The following is a 23,399-nucleotide window of genomic DNA, read 5'->3' as shown; positions in this document are numbered from 1 at the left end:
AAAGTTATATATCTACCTTGCCCTGGAGTGATGATCTGTATGGCTCAGCTGCTGGGTACATGAAGGATACGTTATTAATCCTTCCCTTTTGTGTATAGTAATAAGGAAAGAGTTGTGCACATTACACCGGTCTCACAACTAGCTTCTGTCCAACGGGCATACTGGAAAACCAGCATCTGAACAGCACTGGTGGTCAATGGCTGCCAGCACTGATCATTGTGTTCTGGGGGGTGGGGAAGGGAGAAATCGCCACACCAACATTGCTTGTGTTAGTACAGTAATCCGTCAGGTTTTGTTTGTTCATCCCGCTGGGTTGACCGAAAAAAAAAAGTGTGTAACCAGCTTAAAGGGGTTTTCCACCCATTTTTTAAGTTTATTAAAAGTCAGCAGCTACAAAAAGTGTAGCTGCTGGCTTTTAATAAACTGACACTTAACTGCTCCAGCGTTCCAGCGACGCGCCTGCCGGGGGTCCGCTCCTCTCCCCCCCTCCCCGGCCGGCGTCTTCATTGTCACTGTGGGCACCCGGCCGTGACAGCTTTCGGCTTCACAGCCGGGCACCCACTGCGCATGCGCGAGCGGCACTGCGCATGCGCGCGGCCCGGCGCTGCGCTGTTTGATTGGACAGGCGATCGCCTGGGACCTGTCAGGTGTCCCAGGCGATCGCCTACAGGGAGGGGCTGCCAAAAGGCGATATGACGTATCGCCTTTGCAGCCCCTCGGCGGAAGGAGGAAGTGGGACAGGAAGTCCCCTTCTCCTGAAGCCCCCACTCCCCCCCCAAAAAAAAAATTACATGCCAAATGTGGCATATAAGGGGGAGAGGAGTGGATTAAGAGGAAGTTCCATTTTTGGGTGGAACTCCTCTTTAAATGGGTTGTAAACCCTTAAGGTTATTCACCTTAGTGCATTCTATGCATTAAGGTGAAAAACCTCCCGTAATGCAGCTGCCCCCCCCCTTTTACTTACCTAAACCCGGTCTTTCCCATTACAGGAAGCACAGCAGCTCCAGCCGGTGTCCCGGGTCTCGATTGGATAGATTGATAGCAGTGCAGCCATTGGCTCCCGCTGCTGTCAATCTAATCCAGTGCAGAGTCCTGCTGCCTGTGTCAAAAGACGTTGCAGCAGGACATGGGAGTGCACCCGAGGGACATCACTTCTCCAACAGGGCACTCGAGAAGAGAAGCCAGGAGCGTGGCTGGAAGACCCCAGAAGAGGAGAATCGGGGGCCACTCTGTGCAAAGCCAACTGCACAGTGGTGGTATGACACGTTTGTTTTCTTTTTGTTTTTTTAAAAACCACAAACCTTTAGTTATCCTTTAGAGCTGGTTCACACAGGGGGCGACTCATCAGGTGACTTAGCCGCCTGGCAAGTCTCTCTCCGTTCTCTGTACTATGGAACCGTTCTAATCCTGTACGACTTTGGGGACGACTTCAGGGCGACTTGCATTGACTTCAATACAGAAGTCATTTTGCAAGTCGCCTCTGAAGTCGTGTGCAGATCGCCTTGCCGAATCGCTCGGCAAGTCGTGCTGCCCATGTGTGAACCGGCTCTGAAAGTAATAAACCCCTACGCCTCCTTTCCTGTCGATGCCCTTTTGGGAGAAACGCAGCGTCGGGTGGAGCGAGTATCGCTGACGTCATCACGCTCCCAGCTGATTGCCTGTTCTGTGCAGTGGTTTTCCACAGAGCAGCCGAGATCCTCCTCTTATCAGGATCGGGGCTCCTCCCTGGTGCGCCCACAGCAAGCAGCTTGCTGGGGGGGGGGCAGCCAAACAGGCATGCTCCCGAGCCACGGCTGTGTATCCATTCACAGAGGCATGGCTCAGCCCTGCCCCCTCAGTCTCCTGATTGGCTCACTGGCTGTGATTGGCGGGAGCCAATGGCTCCCATTGCTGTCAAAAGACAATCAGGAGCGCAAGTCCTCGGAGAGGCAAGGCTCTCGTTGACATTGCTGGATCAAGAGGGGGCTCAGGTAAGTATAAGGGGGGGACTGGTGCACACAGAAGGTTTTTCACCTTCATGCATAGAATGCATGAAGGTAAAAAACCTTGTGCCTTTACAACCACTTTAAGGATAGCTGTTGAGCAGAAAAAGTCAGGAAGATCAGAATTTAAATGATTGGATGAGCTGTGTGGGGAGCCGCAACTGAAATTGGCCCACTCCAGCACCCACCTAGATCCAGCCATGAGGCATTTTACTTGCCTGGAGGTGGCTGGAATCCCTGCATTTACTGCTGCCAGTGTTATTGCAAACAGAGAACCCCCGGCATCCCTCCAGATGTGCCAGCCGCTGTGGCTGCTACTGCAAACATGACATTCCCAGCATTCCTCCAGACATGAATGGGCCTGGCTTGTCTGTGCCGGGCACTGCGGCTGCTACACTTGCACGGCATCCCTCCAGATGTTCCCCGGGCCACATGGTTAATACTCTTGGGCCGCATGAGGTCTGCAGGTTGGACACCCCTGGATTACATTATATGTCCAACAGAATGTGAACACCTCTCCAAATTAAGGCGCACAAAGCCAGGTCTATAAAAAAAATTGATGAGTGGTGGTGAGAAATTCAAGTGGTCTGCACAGCGCCCTGACCTCTATTCTACTGAATATCTTTGAAATAAATTGGTATGCTACTGATTGCAAGCCATGTTCTTTCATCCATCAAAACCTGACCTAAAAAAAAAAAAAAAAAAAAAAAACACAACACAAACACACACATACAAACTAGACAGCTACTAGACGGCTACACAATGCCACAGACCCACTCCATAATCTTGTGAAAAACCATCCCATAAGAGTGGAGGCTGGTCCATATTAAAAAGGAGAAGTAAAGCCAAAGCTTGTATAGCTGTACTTCTATGGGTTACAGGCGGTACTGGCCGTTTTGCTCTCTTGTGACCCGTTTTCAGCAGAGAGCGGGCTGAAGCCTATTGTCAGATGACTGTCACAGATCAGAGCCAGGCCAGGCTTGGGATCGATCGCGACACAATCTGCCCACATGCCTGAACCGACACTCCGCTCAGCTTCTCAGCGATCCACAGTGAGCCAGAGCTAGCCCCTCCGCAGCCCAGCGCTCCTGTGAACAGAGAGGGGGGGGGGGGCAGAGCAGTGGGCCGGGGAGATTAACAGTAACCCGCTCTCTGCTCATGGAGCTCTGAGAACTGAGCGATTGCCAATGTTTTGATCGCTCAGTTCTCTTAGCCTTAGAGCCAGCGTGCGGTCTCTTAGCCTTAGAGCCAGCGGGCGGTCTCTTAGCCTTAGAGCCAGCGGGCGGTCTCGGCATATTTTATTTTAACGTCCATGGATTTAGAATCGGAAGGCCCAAGAAGCTCACATAGCAGTTATACACAGACAAAATGAGACTAAACCCAGTTGTAACTTACCTGTGGCCACAGGGCTTTAATTCTGTGTCTGCTACCTCATCACAGCATAATGTACAGCAGTTCTCCCGGATGCTGACTTGTTTTAGCAACGCTAGGCGTCTATGTCTAAAGAAACAGAAAATAATACTCTTTGTTGTATGCATGTCCAAATATAGTTTGTACATAATGCAAGGAAAGATAAATAGTTTTGTAGACACAAATATAAAAAAACAGCAAAAACATAAAATCGTAAAAAAAAAAGAAACTATTACAGCAAAAAAAAATAAAAAAAACGAATGAGATAAAGACAGAGAGATCTACATCTCCATCCATCATACAATCCTTACCTTGGACCAACATCAAAATATGCCAACATCAAAAAAGGCCTGGAAACACCTTGAAGACCAGGCCTTTTACTGATGGTTTTGTTTAAAAATCTGTATTTTTTTTTTTTGCAATAAAATTAGTTAGGTCCCCCAAATTATATATATATACACACACACACACACACACACACACATACATATATATATATATACACATACATACATACATACATACATACACACACACACACACACACACACACATATACATATATCCACACACACACACACACACACACACACACACACACACACACATACATACATACATATATATATATATATATATATATATATTACATACACACATACACACGCAAAACATGACCCAATTTTTTGGGGTAAAATACATAATGTTACGCTATGAACATTGTCCCAAAGCATGCTAATTTTCCACTTGAGATCTGGGAGGTTTTACCCCCTCTTCATGACCAAGGCATTTTTTGCTATTCAGCACTGTGCTACTTTAGCTGGCAATTGCATGGCCATGCAACACTGTACGCAAATTACATTTCTGTGTTTTTTTTCCATACAAATAGAGCTTTCTTTTGGTGGCATTTGATCACCTCCTCTGGGTTTTTTTTATTTTTTATTACATAAACAAAAAAAAAAAAAAACAATATTTCGAAAAAATCTAAATTGTGTACTTTCTGCTATAAAACACCACCAATAAAAAATAAAATAAAAATCTAACTTCATAAATTTAGGCCAAAATGTATTCTGCTACATGTCTTTTGTAAAAAAAAAAAATTCAAATAAAATAATAAGTGTATATTGATTGGTTTGCTTGAACGTTATAGCATCGACAAATAATGATATGTATGTATGTATGTATGTATGTATGTATGTATGTCATATATATACACACACACACACACACACACACACACACACATATTTTAATTATAAAAAAAAAAAAAAAAAAACTAATAACAGTAAGGCTTCATTTCCATGGACGTTTTTACAGCCACTTTTCTGAGCTTTTTTTGCAGCTTAAAAACGGCTCTCCATGTTAGTCTATGGCCTCATGCCCACCATGACGTTTTTGAGCTGTAGATGGATGAGCCATTTTTAAGCTGCAAAAAAAAAAAAAAACAGGACCAGTGCGTTCTGAAGCTCCAGCCTTAGAGCTGTAAAAACGTCAGACGTTAAAAAACGCTACCGCTACAAGCTGTAAAAAAGGCAAAAAAAAAAGTGGCTGTAAAAACGTCCATGGAAATGAAGCCTAATGGGGGTGATCAGCGACTGACACCGACATTACCAGTGACAACAATACAGTGATCATGGCCAATACTATACATTGTCACGGTACTAATGACACTGGCTGGGAAGGGGTTACCATCTAGGGGTGATCAAGGGGATTATCTGTGTGCCCAACAATATGTAATATGTGCTTATTTTACTAATCGACATCTCTGCTCCATGTTGCTAGTAAACACAGTGCTCTGTATTGCGATTCGCCCAGGCAAATCAGCAGGTCCTGGCCATAAGACCCCTTTCACACTGGGGCGGTTTGCAGGCGCTATAAAAAGCGCCTGCAAACTGACCCTAAACAGCTGCTGCCGTCGAGGGCTTTCACACTGGAGCGGTGCGCTAGCAGGACGGGAAAAAAAGTCCTGCTAGCCGCATCTTTGGAGCGGTGCATTTACCGCTCCTCCACTGCTGCTGCCCATTAAAAACAATGGGACAGCGTGGCTATACCGCCGGCAATGCGCCTCTGCAGAGGCGCATTGTGGGCGATTTTAACCCTTTCTCGGCTGATAGCGGGGGTAAAACCGCCCCGCCCGAATAGCGCCGCAAAATTATCGGTAAAGTGCCGCTAAAAATGCACCTCTCGCCCCAGTGTGAAAGGGGCCTAAATAATTGGCTGGAACCCGCTGACCAACTTGTGCTGTACCGAATCACAGCAGAGATTGTGTAGCAGGTGTGTGCCTCCTCCCCAACCCTTCGTTTACACTAGTCTCTCCCCCCTAGCATTTTAAATTCTCTCAGTACATGTAACAAAGCTTTACAGGCTCCTAGTATTGTCCTTCTCCCAGTCCGAGTGCTGCTGTGTAGAGGATTACTGGAGTGATATTGGGACAAATTCAGGTATCTACACTAACTGCAAAAAAAATACAGCACATTAATAGATTGAAAGCTGAAATTGTTACAAAATCTGCCTTTAACCACTTCCCGACCGCTGCATGTATATGTACGTCCACAGAATGGCACGTACAGGCAAATGGGCGTACATGTACATCCTTGCCTTCTAGCGGGTGGGGGGTCCGATCAGGCCCCCCCCCGCTACATGCGTTTATAGCCGCTCCGTCGCGATCGCTCCCCGGAGCTGAAGAACGGGGAGAGCCGTATGTAAACACGGCTTCCCCGTGCTTCACTATGGCGCTGCATCGATCGAGTGATCCCTTATATAGGGAGACTCGATCGATGACATTAGTCCTACAGCCACACCCCCCTACAGTTGTAAACACACACTAAGTGAACACTAACTCCTACAGCGCCCCCTGTGGTTAACTCCCAAACTGCAACTGTCATTTTCACAATAAACAATGCAATTTAAATGCATTTTTTGCTGTGAAAATGACAATGGTCCCAAAAATGTGTCAAAATTGTCCGAAGTGTCCGCCATAATGTCGCAGTCACGAGAAAAAAAAAAAAAAAAAAAAAAAAAAAATCGCTGTTTGCCGCCATTAGTAGTAAAAAAAATTTTTTTTTATAAAAATGCAATAAAACTATCCCCTATTTTGTAAACGCTATAAATTTTGCGCAAACCAATCGATAAACGCTTATTGCGATATTTTTTACCAAAAATAGGTAGAAGAAAACGTATCGGCCTAAACTGAGGAAAAAAATCAATTTATATACGTTTTTTGGGGATATTTATTATAGCAAAAAGTAAAAAATATTGAATTTTTTTCAAAATTGTCGCTCTATTTTTGTTTATAGCGCAAAAAATAAAAACCGCAGAGGTGATCAAATACCACCAAAAGAAAGCTCTATTTGTGGGGAAAAAAGGACGCCAATTTTGTTTGGGAGCCACGTCGCACGACCGCGCAATTGTCTGTTAAAGCGATGCAGTGCCGAATCGCAAAACCTGGCCTGGGCATTTAGCTGCCTAAAGGTCCGGGGCTTAAGTGGTTAAAAAGATAAGCACTTTGACCTTTTTAGAAAACCATTGTACCTTCAATGCTTACCTTGGCAAAATGACCTTTTCTTCGGGGGCCAGAACAGCATACTCATTAAAAGTGCTACATTTGTTTGCAGGTGGATATTTGAAGGGTTTGGCTCCAAAATTGAACTCACACTGCTGATAGGACATAAAACTTGCTGCAGCAAAAAATCCAGACCTACAAAAAAACAAACAGCAACCCCAAAATGATGAAAGAGTAACTTCAACAATGGGACACATGAACACAAGGTCAGGACTTACGTTGCGGAGGTAAAAACTTGCTTCTCAGGAGGAAGCTGATGTCCATTTAATGAAAAAATCATTAACTTTTTGTGCAGATCCAATAAAAAGCCGACAGTGTCACCTGGAAGATTTAAGAGAAGAAAATAAAAAATAAAATACCACAATCCAAAAGTAGCCTTTACCCACTTGCCTACTGGGCACCTTCACCCCCTTTCTGACCAGACCAATTTCCAGCTTTCCGTGCGGTCACACTATAAATGACAATTGTGTCGGTTTAATAATTTTTTCCACACAAATTAGCTTTCTTTTGGGAGTAAAAAAAAAAAAAAAAGTAGCAAATAAGTACAGCAAAACCTTGGTTTGAGAGTAACTTGGTTTGAGAGCGTTATGCAAGACAAGCAACATTTTAAAATACATTTTGACTTGATATACAAGCGATGTTTTGATATAGGAGTAGCATCATGTCCCAACTGAGTATAAAAAAGAAGAGAGGCGCCTTTAAGTGTAGCAATATGGTTACATTTAGGGCCAGTACACACCACATGCAGTCCAGTGCATTTTTTTCTGCATCAAAAACGCATGGAAAGTAGGTTATATGGTTTTCAATGGCATAGTTCACACCAGTGCTTGCAGTTCCAGAAAAAAAAAAAAAAAAAAGTAGAGCATGCTGCATTTGACCTGCACTGGAACGCACCTAAATGCACCAAAAACGCACTGGAACACTTGTCCTTATCCAAGGTTAATAAAAAAGGAGGTATGAAAAAAAGCACTGGACTGCATTAAAAACGTACCTAAAACGTGTGCAATAAAAGCACCTGGAACGCATACAGATTGCGTTTCTATGGTGTGAACTGGCCCTTAATGAAAGTACAACATATTGCTACACTTAGAGGCGCCTCTCTTCTCTTTTATACTCTGTAGTTCCTGCTAGATTTTGCTTCTAATCCCCTTGTGGAGGCTTCCATTTGTGGATGGACAACACAACCTATCACATTACCATAATCTTTGTATATGGACTATGAAATTAAGTAAATGGTTGCGGTACGAATCATCTGAGTTTCCATTATTTCTTATGGGGAAACCCGCTTTGATATACAAGTGCTTTGAATTACAAGCATGCTTCTGGAACAAATGATACTCGCAAACCAAGGTTTTACTGTACTGTCAATTTTTCTTCTTCACTGATGTTTGCTGATGAGGCTGCACTTATACGCTACACTGATGAACACCGATTGGCACGGATGGGGCTGCACTGATGATCAGTGTCTCGATTATCAGTGTAAATGTCCCGTCACAGGATAGCCGGTTTTCAATTTCTTTCCTCACACACTGACAATGAGGAAATGAAATGCCCATAACTGGCATTTGTTTACATGTGATGAGCTGTGATTGGACACCACCAATCACATAATAAAGGGCCGCTGTGATTGGCCCTTTACCTCAATCTGTGATCAGCCATCTCGGAAGGACACAGCAATCGTAGAGAGCACCCCGAAGGTGTAAAGAGCACCCCCGAGGGTGTGCAGGGGGGTGGCATTCTGGGAGGACGTCAACAGACTCCCTCCCAGAACTGGGCGACTGTCTTTTTGCTATAGTGCGATTGCCAAGTGATTATACAGCAGCTAAAAGGTGGATGAAAAGTGGTGGGTGACTTACCAGCATTTCCCCACGTCAGATACCCAGCTACAGGTGGTCATGGGACACTAGTTATCACCACTGCTGTGGCCAACGCACTCCCCACAGGGTCAACGTGGTGAAGCAAACTGTACACTCAGAAAAAATGTGGTTAAACTTTGGATAGAGTTGGGAAGGGTCTAAACCTCTGAGTTTTTATGGATGTTCTTATCCCTATTGGGGAAATTTCCTCCAACATTCTGTTCTGTCCTGGTGACACAGCAGGAAGTTAGGAAATTTCAACAGGGACACAGACCGCAAAGGAAAACCTGATGCCGGTTCTAATCCTATCTACTCTACTAATAAAAACTTGCTTGTCCAAGTCCCCATTGGAGAGCTTTCCTTTTACTTCCTGTCCTATAAACATACCCAGAAGGAAAAATCTCCCCTGCAAAAGGGCAATAAAGCAGGAGTCGGCAAACCATCAACAGCAATCAACCTGTCAACAGTGGGGGTGACGGGTAGCTCATGTCCCTTCCTTGCCAACCCCAGAACCTGGACAGGTGAGGGGCGGCATTAATTGGAACCGGTTCCCTTTCCTCCGGCAGCAGCTGAAAGCCCGCTTCTCCACCTCTCTCTTTATTGGAACAGCAGCATTATGGCCAGTACACACAATCCGAATATCGGACAAAAACTGTAGCCCGGGGAAGAATTGTAAAATTTTTGGATCCTGTGTACACTACTTTTGAGAGCCGATCACGATATTATTAGATCGGACAAGGACGAAAATGTTCCTCGTACGATACCAGATCGTACGATTTTTGTTTAGTCAGTATAGTTGTCGACCGAAAATACAATACAAAATACATTACAACACTTCCGATTTTTTTTTTCTGTCGTACAAGAATTTGTGACTTTAGTAACCCCATTAAATTTCTACTTGCGACTATTAAAGTGGATTTTTTCCACTTAAAGTGGATGTAAACCCCCAAAAAATATATATATTTTTTATGTCACAATGTAGAGAATAAGATTTCCTATCATCTGTGCCCAGTCTTGCCACACAGAGTTAATCGAGCTCTGAGCAATCCTCTTATTGTTCAGTGAAAATAAAAAGACTTGCAGAGAAAAAGCAAAGTCCTTTCCTCCCCCTTGGTTCGAGTGACAGGTTATTAACATATCTTGTGCACTAGACTGGAGACATGCACAGCTTCTGTAAAAAGTTCACAATTCAAATCCCCTCCAGCTCTCCCAGGATTGGCTGCCTTTCCTGTGTTTTGCCTGGATGTTTATCATAATATGGGGTGTGATCCCCAGTTCAGCGTGACGAGGAAATGTATGCTGCAGTAATCAGCCATCAGAATATACATAGACAAGTGATTAGGGGAGATGTATTTAGTCAGAGCACTGGCAGCTGGAAGGGGAGGGGAGGGTAGGGGTGCAACGGATCAAAAAACTCACGGATCGGATCGATCCTCGGATCAGGAGTCACGGATCGGATCATTTTCGGATCAGCAAAAAAAATAAAAAAATCTTGTTACACCCACCAGAGTTTTATATTTCATAGTTATTTTCAACACAAAATGGAGTTTATATGCTTAAATACAGTGTTTGGAAATCCGACGGACTGTTTACATGTTACATTTTAAAAGCAGCAGCAAACCTGCTGACCTTACATGCTTGCTAATGTGACAGAACACCTCTGATTTCACATTTAACTAAATGTGAAATCAGAGGTGTTCTGTCACATTATTAAGCATGTAAGGTTTGCTGCTGCTTTTAAAACTAAACAGTCTGTTGGTTTTTTAAACACTGTATTTATGCACATAAGCTCAGTTTTGTGTTGAAAATAACTATAAAAAAATATATGATCGGACACACACAGCAGGGCTTCACCTGTCAGTGATTATTGTGGGGTATGATGGTGTCCCCATAGTGTGTGTGTGTGATGACAGGGGACACAGTGTGGAGGGGAGGAATGTGTCATATACTCGCAATGTATTAACTACCGTATGTGTTCTGCTCTCGTCCTCGTCCAGTGCTGGTGATGCCGAATAGCATCCTCCCCCGTCCCCCCGTCCAGGAATACAATAACAAACACTCGGCCTCCCCCTCCTCCTCCCCCCCCGGGCTCCGCAGCGCTCCTTCTCCCTTCACACATGGCTCCGGCCAAAACACTAACACACGCTGCCTGCTTGTAACGCGCCCGATGATTGGTTTGGAGGCAGGGCAACTCTGGGTCGTCTCTTCTGTTCTGCATCCTGATTGGCCGAGTGCTAGCGCCTCCTCCTTTCTTGTCAGTCAGTGTACTGCAGTGAGAGGAGGCTGAGGGAGCTCGCAATGTACGGATCATACGGATCACATGTGTACCGATCCGAATAGGTTGATCCGTGCGGATCACGGATCAATGACGATCCGTTGCACCCCTAGGGGAGGGGGATGTGAATTGTGAACTTTTTACACAGGCTGTGCATGTGTCCAAGCTAGTGCACGAGATATGTAAATAACCTGTCACTCGAAGCAAGGGGGCGGAAAGGACTTCGGTTTTTCTCTGCAAGTCTTTTTATTTTCACTGAACAATAAAAGAGGATTGCTCAGAGCTGGATGAACTCTGTGTGGCAAGACTGGGCACAGATGATAGGAAATCTTATTCTCTACATTTTTTTGGGGGTTTACATCCACTTTAAGTGGAAAAAGTCGTACGATATTCGGATTGTGTGTACGGGCATTAGCTTTGTTCTTGTGCCATGGGGCACAGAAAATATTAGGCCTTACCTTCTTTCCAGCAGGGGTGTTGGTGAGGTTTACTTTTTGCGTTGTACCAGATCAGCTGCCTGCAGCCATCATATGCACAGGAATACTCATCATCCCCAATGCCGTATCCTTCCTACATTAGGGACAGATATTTGTTTACCGATTCATCTTGATCCATCTTTAACTTATGAGCAATAGAGGCTTATAATGTCAATTTTAATAATTAACAGTGAAAGTTCAATACATTTCAAGTGCACCAAACCTAAAGTGATTGTAAAGTCTCTTTTTTACCTATAAAAATAATAAACGTTATACTTGCATGCTGGGGTAGCCTAGATCCTCCTTGTCTGTGATCCTGGCCCCTCCCTTCTGTTCAGTGCCCCCACAGCAAGCAGCTTGCTATGGGGGCACCCGAGTCACAGCTCCCGGTGTCCATTCAGACAGGGAGCCCAGACTCAGCCCCCTCTCTCTCCCCTGATTGACTAGCTGAATTGTATTGACAGCAGCGGCAACCAATGGCGCTGCTGCTGTGTCTCAGCCAATCAGGAGGGAGAATCTTGAACAGCTGAGACACTCGTGGACATCACTGTAGCTCAGTTAAGTGTTAATGGGGCTGCTGTTCCACAGTAGGCTTTTTATCGTAATGCATAGAATGCTTTAAGATCAAAAACCTTCTGACTTTACAACCCCTCTAAAAAAGGCGAGAAAAGTCTTAGTTTGTTTTACTTTACAATTGAGCCAAAGCCTGTCCTCTGCCTGCATCTGCACAGAAGGACCCTTGCTCTCTGAGTAAAGTAGTTATTTTGCTGCAGAAGTTCAATATGTCCCCTACCGAGTCAGGAAAAGAGCTTGAGTATTGGCGATTGCAGAGCTATAGATCTGACTCAGTAGGGTGTGTGTCAGACCTTTGCAGGGAGACCACTGCTTCCCTACATAGAGCAAGGGTCCTTCTCTGCAGCTACTGGAAGGGGACAGGCTGTTTAGAAAAAAAAAAAAAAAAAAAAAAAAAAAAAAAAAACTGTAGGGCATTGACAGTAGTTGGGTCTTTGCCACATCATTATGAAAGAAGCCTGCAACCCAACACAAATAAAAAACAAACTTGATCTCCACTACCAAAGGCTTTGCAATTTTGGTGCAAGAAAGACAAGAGACACTACAGCTATGTGACATTGCTCAGTGTGGTACCACCAGCATACATCATTAATCTAGTTAAAACTCACCCACCATAAGCAACATCTTAGCATAACGGTACAAAATGTATTATATATATATATATATATATATATATATATATATATATACACACACACACACATACACACACACACACACACACACACACACATACACGCAAAATCCCATTAATTTCAATGGATTAATTTCCATTAATTTCAACGGAACCAGTTCACATCTGAGGGGCAGATCCACAGAGATCTGCACCGGCGCAGCATATGGGAGATACACTACGCCGTCGTAACTTATCTCTTGTGGCGTAAGGGCGCCTAATTCAAATCGGCGGGTAGGGGTCGTGTTTCATTTAAATGAAGCGCGTCCCCGTGCCAAACGAACTGCGCATGTGCCGTCCCTAAATTTCCCACCGTGCATTGCGCTAAATGACGTCGCAAGGACGTCATTTTTTTTTTTAACTTAGACGTGACCTACGTCCATCCCGATTCACGGACGACTTACGCAAAAAAAAATAAAAACATTCAAAATAAACGCGGGAACGACAGCCATACTTAACATGGCAAGTCTAGCTATACGCCGCAAAAAATCAGCTTTAACTATACACCGGAAAAAAACTACTAGAGACAACGTAATAGAATGCGACGGCCGCGCGTACTTTCGTGGATCGTCGGAAATAGCCAATTTGCATACTCGACGCGGAAAACGACGAGAACTCCACCCAGCGGACGTCGAAGTATTGCATCTACGATCCGAAGGCGTACGCCTGTCGGATCTAACCTAGATGCCGTTGTATCTTGGTTTAAGGATTCAAACCAAAGATACGACACGGGAAATTTGAAAGTACGCCGGCGTATCAGTAGATACGCCGGCGTACTCTCTCTGTGGATCTGCCCCTGGGTGTTTTGGCACCTGAAGCAAAAACGCCCTGAGCTCAAAAAAAGAACATGAGCTTCTTTGTGCAGATCTCCTGTTTTTCTGCCTTTTACATTGGTGACCTGAACAAAATCGCGGTATTAAAAAAAACGCACGACTTTGAAACGCTCAGGTGTGAATACAGCCTTAAAAAAGGAAATAAAAATAAAAATAAATGATTACATTTCCTTTAAAATACAATTTTGCCCTTTGTTACTTACGTGATTAAGGAATTTACTGTCTTTAGTGGCCCATCCTATCTGCATGACCCCAGAGGTAATGACAGTCACTTCATAGTACCACACACCAGAGTCTACACAGAACGTGCAGCGAACACTCTCAAATGATGAAGCATCACAGCGGGCCTAGTACACAAGTAAAAACACATTACGTTAGGCACAGCCTGCAGAGAAGAGCACCAATATGGATACTAGAGAACTTACCAGTCACTAATGGGATGAAAATTATTATACAAGATTTACATATCAATTCTTAACATTAACTGAATCTGAACTGGTCCAAAATATTACGAATGTTGCAACAGTACTAAAATGTAAGCACCTCAGACGTTAGGAGGGGGAAGGGGGGAAGCAGATTGGATTGACGGGCTGCTAAAGCGCGTCACACCTTCCGAAAATATTTGAAGTGACACTCGAGTGTTTACGGCGCCTGCGCAGTCAGCGCTACACGGCAGGCGCAGTAAACACCCGAGTGTGACTTCGGGTATTTTTGGAAGGCGTGACACGCTTTAGCAGCCCGTCAATCAAATCCGCTTGGTTTAGGAACGCCTATTCCCCACAGAAATCCCCGCTCGGAGCCGGATAATAACGGCTGATAAACGAGAAGTACAAAAAAAAAAAAAAAAAAAACACATACTGCAGATGTCAGCAGTATGCTGGATCTAATGGCAGAAAGTTGATTTTTGGGTGAACCTCCGCTTTAAGTGACATTTTCAGAAGAAGCAATGGCAGCTTTGTACATTTCTCTCAATAAAAGTCTCCAATAACTGCCCCCCATAAATAAAAAACTAATGATGGTAACCCTTGGTATACTATGTTTATAGGCATGAATTACAAAGACAAAAACAGCTGAACACTTACTTCTAGTCCATATGGAGAAATTTTGAGGTACTCGCTCACATCATTACTATTAAGCATGGCATTGATTGGTGATAAATCTGCCTTTTCATAAGTTAATTGTCTGCCTTCCTTTAAAACTAAAACAGAAAATGGAATTAGCAAAAATGACAACACCAAACCCCAATGCATATCATCTGCAACACTCCAGGGTTAGATTTTTGAAAACCGGAGCTGTCAATACCATATCATGCACAATTCCTTGTTGTTCAATCCTGGAGAAATGAAGAAATCCCAAGTGGCTGCCAAGGGCAAAAGCTTTAGTCCCGGTTCACACTGGTGTGATGCGTGAAACCCTGCGATTTAGTGCCGGTTCCTGCATCACACACTGGTTCACACTGACATCTGTGAACTGCTGGAGGTGTCGATATAAAGTTAATGACAGCCTCAGATCGGTTTGCAGATCGCAGTGCGAACTGTGCAGGAATCGGATCGCATAAGTGTGAACACCCATGTAATACAATTCCAGCGTGGCCAAAAAAAAATTGGATCCTGCACCACATTGGTGCGAATGCGATTTCATCCATACAGTTTTTATGGCTGAATTTGCATTGCACAGACATCGCATGTAATCTGCACATCAATGTGGTCTGTGGCACAAGTGTGAACCCAGCCTTACTTTTGTTAGATCCTTTTTGCTCCAAATTTTACATATTAGCCTCAAACGGATAGAGAGAGAGAGAGAGAGAGAGAAAGAGACATTATATATATTAGGGCTGTTACTGATTAAAATGTTCATGTTCGATTATAAACGCACATACATTTTTCGGATCACCACCTCACTGCAATATCCACAGACATCTCCCCCACTGTAATATCCACAGACATCTCCCCCACTGTAATATCCACAGACATCTCCCCCACTGTAATATCCACAGACATCTCCCCCACTGTAATATCCACAGACATCTCCCCCCACTGCAACATCCACAGACATCTCCCCCACTGTAATATCCACAGACATCTCCCCCACTGTAATATCCACAGACATCTCCCCCACTGTAATATCCACAGACATCTCCCCCCACTGCAACATCCACAGACATCTCCCTCCACTGCAATATCCACAGACATCTCCCTCCACTGCAATATCCACAGACATCTCCCCCACTGTAATATCCAGAGACATCTCCCCCCACTGTATTATCCAGAGACATCTCCCCCCACTGTAATATCCAGACATCTCCCCCCACTGTAATATCCACAGACATCTCCCCCCACTGTAATATCCACAGACATCTCCCCCACTGTAATATCCACAGACATCTCCCCCCACTGTAATATCCACAGACATCTCCCTACTGTAATATCCACAGACATCTCCCCCACTGTAATATCCACAGACATCTCCCCCACTGTAATATCCACAGACATCTCCCCCACTGTAATATCCACAGACATCTCCCCCACTGTAATATCCACAGACATCTCCCCACTGTAATATCCACAGACATCTCCCCACTGTATAGGAAGATTAGTGCTTGCTTAGTCTTACCAGAGAAGCCAGCCGAACACGAGCAGTTGAGGCCGGGTGATTACGTCAGCTCGCCGCTCTAGGCTCACCTAGGCCACCGTTGGGTGGACCAAGATGGCCGCCGCTCTGGGAGCTAGGCTGAAGCCGCGGCCTTTCCTATGGTCGAGGCAGCAGCGGAGCTCCACAGATCACGTGGTGTGCAGATCCGCATATGGTGACCCGTTCGGATCACGGATCATTTACGATCCGTTGTACCACTAGTACCGATCAATTTTTTTTACGATTAATCAAGGAATTAATCGCTAATTTCCGCAGCCCAACTAGAGCGATATATCTATATCTCTCTCTCTCTCCATCACACACACTCTCTCATTTATTTAACAAGCTGAAGAATTCCAAGCAACAAGTAATCAGTGAGCTACTAATGCTATCCAGCAAATACTGCAATCAAAATATTTACTCAAAATGACCTTAATCTAGGTTTTCTGTAATGGACCATAACCAGAATTCAGGAAGCATCTCACAGGATCACTGGGAATGTACTTCCTGAAGTGGGTGCTGTGTAACCTCACTTGCGTTGTTTCCTGTGTCACTAATCACTATAAACAATCCAGGACTATGGCAAAGTTCTTGATACCAACTTAAATTTCTGAATTTTTGTATGTGGCAAATAAGACGCTGCTGGGTGTATGTTTGGGAATAACTCTCCTGAAAAAACAAGCAGGTGTTCCTATATTATCAGCAAAGGGAAGTAAGGTGAACTGGTAAACTGCACTGCTATATGGATAAAATACTGAAACTATAAAGCAAGTAGGCTGCACTCCCTGAATGTATATCAAAGGTCCAAATTTCAATTTGGGCTAGAATGCGAGTTTACAGACAACTTACACAGGTTATCTAGACTCCACTGGGCACAGAAGCCAACCTGACGCTTTAGAAAGTCACCATTGTTTGTCCAGGTCTCCAGCAAAAGCAGACGGTCGCTAATTTGAGACTCTGAAACAGTCATCTTGTTTTCACCTACAAGAGAGGCATGAATGATATTAGAATGGGACTGAATTAGAATATGGGTGTATAGCAAAAGTCTCAAACCAGATCTTACTTGTTTGTGAAAATTTTTCCAGTGCAATAAGTGCAAACAGAATGACCATGGGATGAAACCTGAAATTCTAGAAGACAGAAGTTATAGCGTTATAGTTTGTACACACATTACTTTATAATATTAAAAAAAAAAAAATTCTACACACAACAGATTGGCGATTCTACCAATAGAGATTGACTGGTGGCACTGGGACAATGCAGTTGCAACTTCCAAAATCCACAGCATATTGCCCGCAACTTCCCATTACACAAGGTCTTACTGATGCCCGTTGGAAAACGTAGGCTATGAACAGGCAGTTTCGAGAGCATAATTTTATTGGGAGCCTGGAATTAAGAATTGAAAGCAACCAATTGTTGACTTGTATTTGAAAAACTGCAATCTCCAGAGCTGTCATCCTTATGAATCCTTCACTATATGGTTTGTCAGAAACTTTTGTTCCAATGGGTTTCTTACAACAAGCTCTTATGGAGTCGCTTTTGCGCTTAAATACGTCAGTTAGAATGCCAGGCAGCCATCACAATGTGCAAGCTCATTTACCTTCACAATGACACCATCCAATATGGTGCCTTCATAAGTCAACAGCAACCCAACAAAAAGGAAAAAAAAAAAAAAAAAACACTTACCAAACTTTCTAACAAATATTCTAATATCCCTGGACTCAGTAGAGAAATGCTGGCAGGGCCTGAAAGAAAACAGCAGGTGTTAGAAGGAAAAAAAAAAATTCCCTAGAAAGTTCAGGAGACAAAAACTTTATACCCTTTTAATATATGTAATGCTATCCCTATTCAATTCACTTACATGGTGCCAACCTACAAGTAACATTTTGGGTTGTGGAAGGAAACATTGAGAAAATACACATGGCCAGTGGGAACTGAATCATGGAACCCAGCACTAGAGTATAACCTGTATTAATATTTATTCAAATATTTCTATAAGGTATTGCATTGATTGATTACCATTAGGGTTGTCCCGATACCACTTTTTTAGGACCGAGTACAAGTACTGATACTTTTTTTCATGTACTCGCCAATACCGATACTTTTTTTTTAATGTGACAGTTTTCAAATTTAAGAATGTCTCTTACATTGGTGGTCAGGGTACTGGGCACAGGGAATGGGGCACATCAGAGTTCTGGGCACATCAGGGCACAGCGGGGTACTTGGGCACAGGGTATGGTGCACATCAGGGTACTGGGCACATCAGGGCACTGCGGGGTACTGGGCACATCAGGGCACTGGGCACGGAGCACATCAGGTTAATGGGCACGGCACTGTTTTGTTTGTTTCCTTTTAAATGCAGAGTAGCGCAGGAAGGGGCTCCCATCTTTAATAAGTGGCTGTAATAAGTTCTTACTGTTCTCCATCATGTTGCGCTATTCCCCGGCGGCCCCTCCTCTCCTCCATCTCAGATGATGTCACAAGCGTACAACGAGAGGAGAGGAAGGGAGGGGCCACCGGGAACAGTGCGACATGATACAGAACAGTAAGAACTAATTACAGCCACTTATTACCTGCCTGAAAACTGCTCTCCGCCCCCCGCCCACTCTCCGCCCCCTTTGCCGCCCTCGCAATAGAGAAGTATCGGGTTAGGCATCGGCAGCATTTGCGCAAGTACACGTACTCGCGCAAATGCTCGGTATCGGTCCCGATACTAGTATCGGTATCGGGACAACCCTAATTACCTTATATACTCGAGTAGAAGCCGACCCGAGTATAAGCCGAGGCACCTCATTTTACCACAAAAAAAAAAAATGGGAAAACGTATTGACTTGAGTATAAGCCTAGGGTGTCCATCTGCATGCCTCACTGTGCCCATGACTAGAATGACGTTTAACATGGGAGTCTATGGAAGGGGTGTCCAGCTTTGAAAAATCGGTGCTTCTCAGCCGTAGGTCCCCCAGACAAACTTTGCACCCTTGTAGAGGAGAAATGGGGCTACATGTGTGCAATTTAACATGGGAGTCTATGGAAGGGGTGCCTGGCTTTGAAAAAAAAAAAGTGCTTCCCAGCCAACAAACTTTGCACACTTGTAGAGTAAGAGTCGGGCTATACGTGTGACAAGTTTGGGGTCCAGGGAACCTACGACCAGCCAATACCGGGTCCCCAAAGTCCAGACCAGGCGCAAAAAGGTGACTCGAGTATAAGCCGAGGGGGGCATTTTCAGCACAAAAAAAAGTAAAGGTAGCATTCCAAGAGATGTAATATCATGATACTCACCTGCCAATTTCTCAGCCAAGCAGCCTAATACTGCAGTTGTATTGCGGTGTTTGGCAGGGTTAGAGGAATCTTGAATTGCTGTGGTCCCACTTAGGTTCAGTTTTTCGGTCAGCTTCTGAAGAGCATCCTGTAAAGTATCATTCCACATCATCAGAAACGTTTATCTCTCTATAAATATATTTTATACACACACACACGGGGGGGAGATTTACGAAGACTGGGAGCACTCAGAATCTGGGGCAGCTGTGCATGGTAGCCAATCAGCTTCTAACGAAGATTAAAGTGGTTGCAAGCCCGATTTAAAAGAAAAGAAAAAAAAACATGCAAGACAAAAAGGCATAATGAGCCAGTATGCATAGCTAGCCGATAGACGTTAAAAACCCGCACATGCTCAGAAGCAATAGCATACTAGCTCATTATGAATTACTTACCTTAGATCAAAGCCCCTGAAGCCGTCCTTGTATTCCCCTCTGGCCGGCGACATCTCTCCCGGGGGTTACTTCCAGGTATCACGGCTCCGGCGCTGCGATTGGCCAGAGCCGCAATAAAGTCACTCCTGCGCAAGCGCGTGGGAGCCACAGTTAACGGCACAGGGACTGAAGCAACAGCACATATAACGTGACATTGCATCAGTTTGCCCCAGTGCGCATGTGCCGATGACATCAACACATGCAGGGGACAGGAGATATCTCCTAAACTAAGGGTCTTCAAACTACAGCCCTCCAGTTGTTCAGGAACTACAATTCCCATCATGCCTAGTCATGTCTGAATGTCAGTGTGTTACAATGCCTCATGGGATGTGTAGTTCTACCACAGCTGGAGGACCGTAGTGTGAGGATCCCTGTCCTAAACCATACAGGTTCTCATATTATGAAAATTTTAAGTTCCGATTACTGCATATTTTTTTTTTTTTTTAGGGACCTGTGCTTTTTGCTACGTTTTTATGCCATCTGGGTAAATCTTTGCAATGCAAACTGTCATTTGTACAGTACGGAGCAGCACAGGGAGGCAATGCATTTCAACTGTGCCATTTTGAAATAAAAAAAAAAAAAAAAAAAAAAAAAAATGTTGATGTTCCACTTTAACTTGTCCAAGAAGGTGTGTTATGTAGGGCCGAAACAACTAATCGATTAATTGACAACTTACCGATTATGAAATTAATCGATTACCATTTTCATTAACCACTTAAGGACCTTGGGTGTTTTTCAGATTCGGCGTTTACTAAAACATTTTTTTTTGCTAGAAAACTTAAACCCTCCAAACATTATATATATTTTTTTTCTAACACCCTAGGGAATAAAACGGCGGTCATTGCAATACTTTTTGTCACATCGTATTTGTGCAGCGCTCTTACAAGCGCACTTTTTTGGGAAAAAAATTCCCTTTTTTTAATTAAAAAAATAAGACAACAGTAAAGTTAGCCCATTTTTTTTTTATATATTGTGAATAGGGCCGAAACAACTAATCGATTACAATTTTCATAATCGATAAATAGGCCAGTAACATAATGGGGTTAAAAAACTAAAATAAGCCCTTTATAGTACAAAAAAGCAAATCGCTACTGCAAATATTACTTTCACTGTCCCACAGTAAAAAAATGAACTCCTTACAGTAGCGATTATTGGCTCTTTTTGTACTTATTTGTTTTTTTAACCCCATTATGTTACTAAACATCTCATGCCGCATTCACACCTCTGTTTTTTGGTGCTTTTTGCAGAAACACACTACAGTTCATTTACATGTTTTCCTATGGGACACGTTCACATCCATGATTTTTTTTTCAGCTGTTGCGTATTTGGAAACGGCAAGAACTTTCTAATGCAAAACGGGGCTATTTTTTTTTGGTTCAATATACTTTAATGGAGAAGCTGCAGAAAAGCATGTAATGTATTTTTGCGGCAATTTGTGTTTTGTAATCTGCCCAACAACAAATTGGCCTCAAAAAATGTAAAAATGCTAATTTTCTTTTTTTTTTTAATGCCATTATGCGGTTAATCGATTAATCAAAACTATAATCGGCAGGAACTATTATGTGGGTTTGTATCAGTTGTAGATGGACAAACTCGCATATAGGTTACCTGGGGACTAAAATCCCAAAGAAACTAAGCAGAATACATGAGTTAAACCTAGCACCTTTGGCAAGACAATTGAAAAAAGATTTACAGAAATGGGACAAGGAGGTGTTTACCTGGTTTGGTAGGATTAATATTATTAAGATGAATGCAATGCCGAGAGTGCTGTATTTATTACAGACACTACCAACAAAAATACCTCAGGGAGTCCTCAAAGAAATCAGAGGGAAGTTCATAGGATTTATATGGGCCGGGAAACCGGCTAGAGTAAGAAGAGATATCCTTACATTACCTAAGGAAAAGGGGGGAGTAGGATTCCCGGACCCGCTAGCCTATTACGAGGCAGTACATTTATCGAGAGTGCTAGACTGGTGTGTAATGCCAAAAAAGAAACCTTGGATCCTATTAGAACAGTGGTTCTCAACCTGGGGGTCGGGACCCCCTTGGGGGTCAAATGAGAATTTGCCAGGGGTCCCCAAAACCTGGGCTGTTCCTGAAGCCTGCGGCCGCCCACTCAGCCTCCTCACAGCCGCCCATTCAGTTCACGGCATAGCTGAGAGGCAGGGACTGGAGGTCAGCTGACTGGTGAGGAATGTGAAGTGGGAGGGGCTGGAGGAGACCCTATCTGCTGATTTCAGCATAGGTGTCACTGCTACGAGAAACCACAAAGTTGGAGACACAGTGAGTAACACTACCTGTGATTAGAGTTGCCTTTAAAAGTCCCCACTACAGTTCTCAGATCAGCAGATGACCTTGATCAAGAGCACCTAAGTTGGCTGATCCCAACTCCCCACCAGCACTGCCACTGATCCCAACTCCTCACCAGGGAGTAAGAGAAGGAATAAAAATAGAGAATACATGGAAGAAAGAGGAAAAGAGGGGGAGGAACAAAGAAAAAGGGAGAGAAAGAACAAGAAAGACATCTAGAGAGGGATGGGGATAACAAACAAGAAATTAGGATACAAAGGAGAACAAAGAGAGAGTGGTACATCCTTAAATTTACTATAAAAGGTTTTAATATTTTGTACGAGTGGAAGAGACTCGGGGAGCGCTAAATGTCCGTGGGTTAGGGGTGCAAACTACTTGTCTTACCTTGGGTGCCAACAACCCACGATAAGAAAATTATTTTACCGTTAGGGGTCCCCACAACTTGGGAAATGTTATCAAGGGGTCACGGCACTAGACAGGTTGAGAACCACTGTATTAGAACAAGCAATGACAGAGATTCCACTGGAGGGACTAATATGGCTCTCGAAATCGGCGATACCTCAGATAGTGAAAAGACATCCGACGATAGGGACGACAATTAACATTGTTAAAAAAATATTTAAAAACTTAACAGACGAAAACGGAGCGAACCCGATGACACCAATCCTGGGGAACCCAGCGTTCGCACCGGGCTTGAGGGACCCAGGGTTCGCAAATTTAAAAAATAGTGGACAAACTAGACTGATACATTTCCAGAGAGAGAATCGGATAATGACAAAGGAAGAAATAGAAAGGGATTTATCAGAGTACATAGATCCCTACAGGAGGAGACAGTTAGGGGGATTTCTTCGATCTATACGGGGACACATTAGGATGAGAGAAACACCATCAGAGTTCGAGAAAATGTGTCTTAGGAGAGAGTCGGTGAGATACTCACTCTCTATATTCTACTCCTTGATAAATGAAATGAAAGCACCGCGGGAGATAGGCTTTATCCAGAAGTGGGAAACAGACTTAGGGGTTAGATTTACGGAAACTCAGAAAAAAAAAAAATCTTCCAATTTAACCA

General features: G+C 43.8%; 1 protein-coding gene across 1 annotated transcript in view; it reads right to left on the bottom strand.

Moving 5' to 3' along the window:
• RSPRY1 (ring finger and SPRY domain containing 1) overlaps positions 1-23,399 on the bottom strand; it is a 47,905-nt gene that overhangs the window by 985 nt on the left and 23,521 nt on the right. The window contains exons 5-14 of the mRNA XM_040329162.1: positions 19,551-19,677; positions 17,958-18,016; positions 17,335-17,401; positions 17,121-17,252; positions 14,723-14,838; positions 13,844-13,987; positions 11,544-11,655; positions 7,173-7,275; positions 6,937-7,089; positions 3,378-3,482 (exon numbers count right to left, since the gene is read on the bottom strand). Of these exons, the coding sequence (XP_040185096.1) occupies positions 3,378-3,482; positions 6,937-7,089; positions 7,173-7,275; positions 11,544-11,655; positions 13,844-13,987; positions 14,723-14,838; positions 17,121-17,252; positions 17,335-17,401; positions 17,958-18,016; positions 19,551-19,677 (1,118 nt within the window). The remainder of the gene's footprint in view (positions 1-3,377; positions 3,483-6,936; positions 7,090-7,172; positions 7,276-11,543; positions 11,656-13,843; positions 13,988-14,722; positions 14,839-17,120; positions 17,253-17,334; positions 17,402-17,957; positions 18,017-19,550; positions 19,678-23,399) is intronic.

Source organism: Rana temporaria, chromosome 11 (assembly GCF_905171775.1).
Source record: "Rana temporaria chromosome 11, aRanTem1.1, whole genome shotgun sequence".
Lineage (NCBI taxonomy): Eukaryota > Metazoa > Chordata > Amphibia > Anura > Ranidae > Rana > Rana temporaria.
This window is presented reverse-complemented; position numbering and strand designations above follow the sequence as displayed.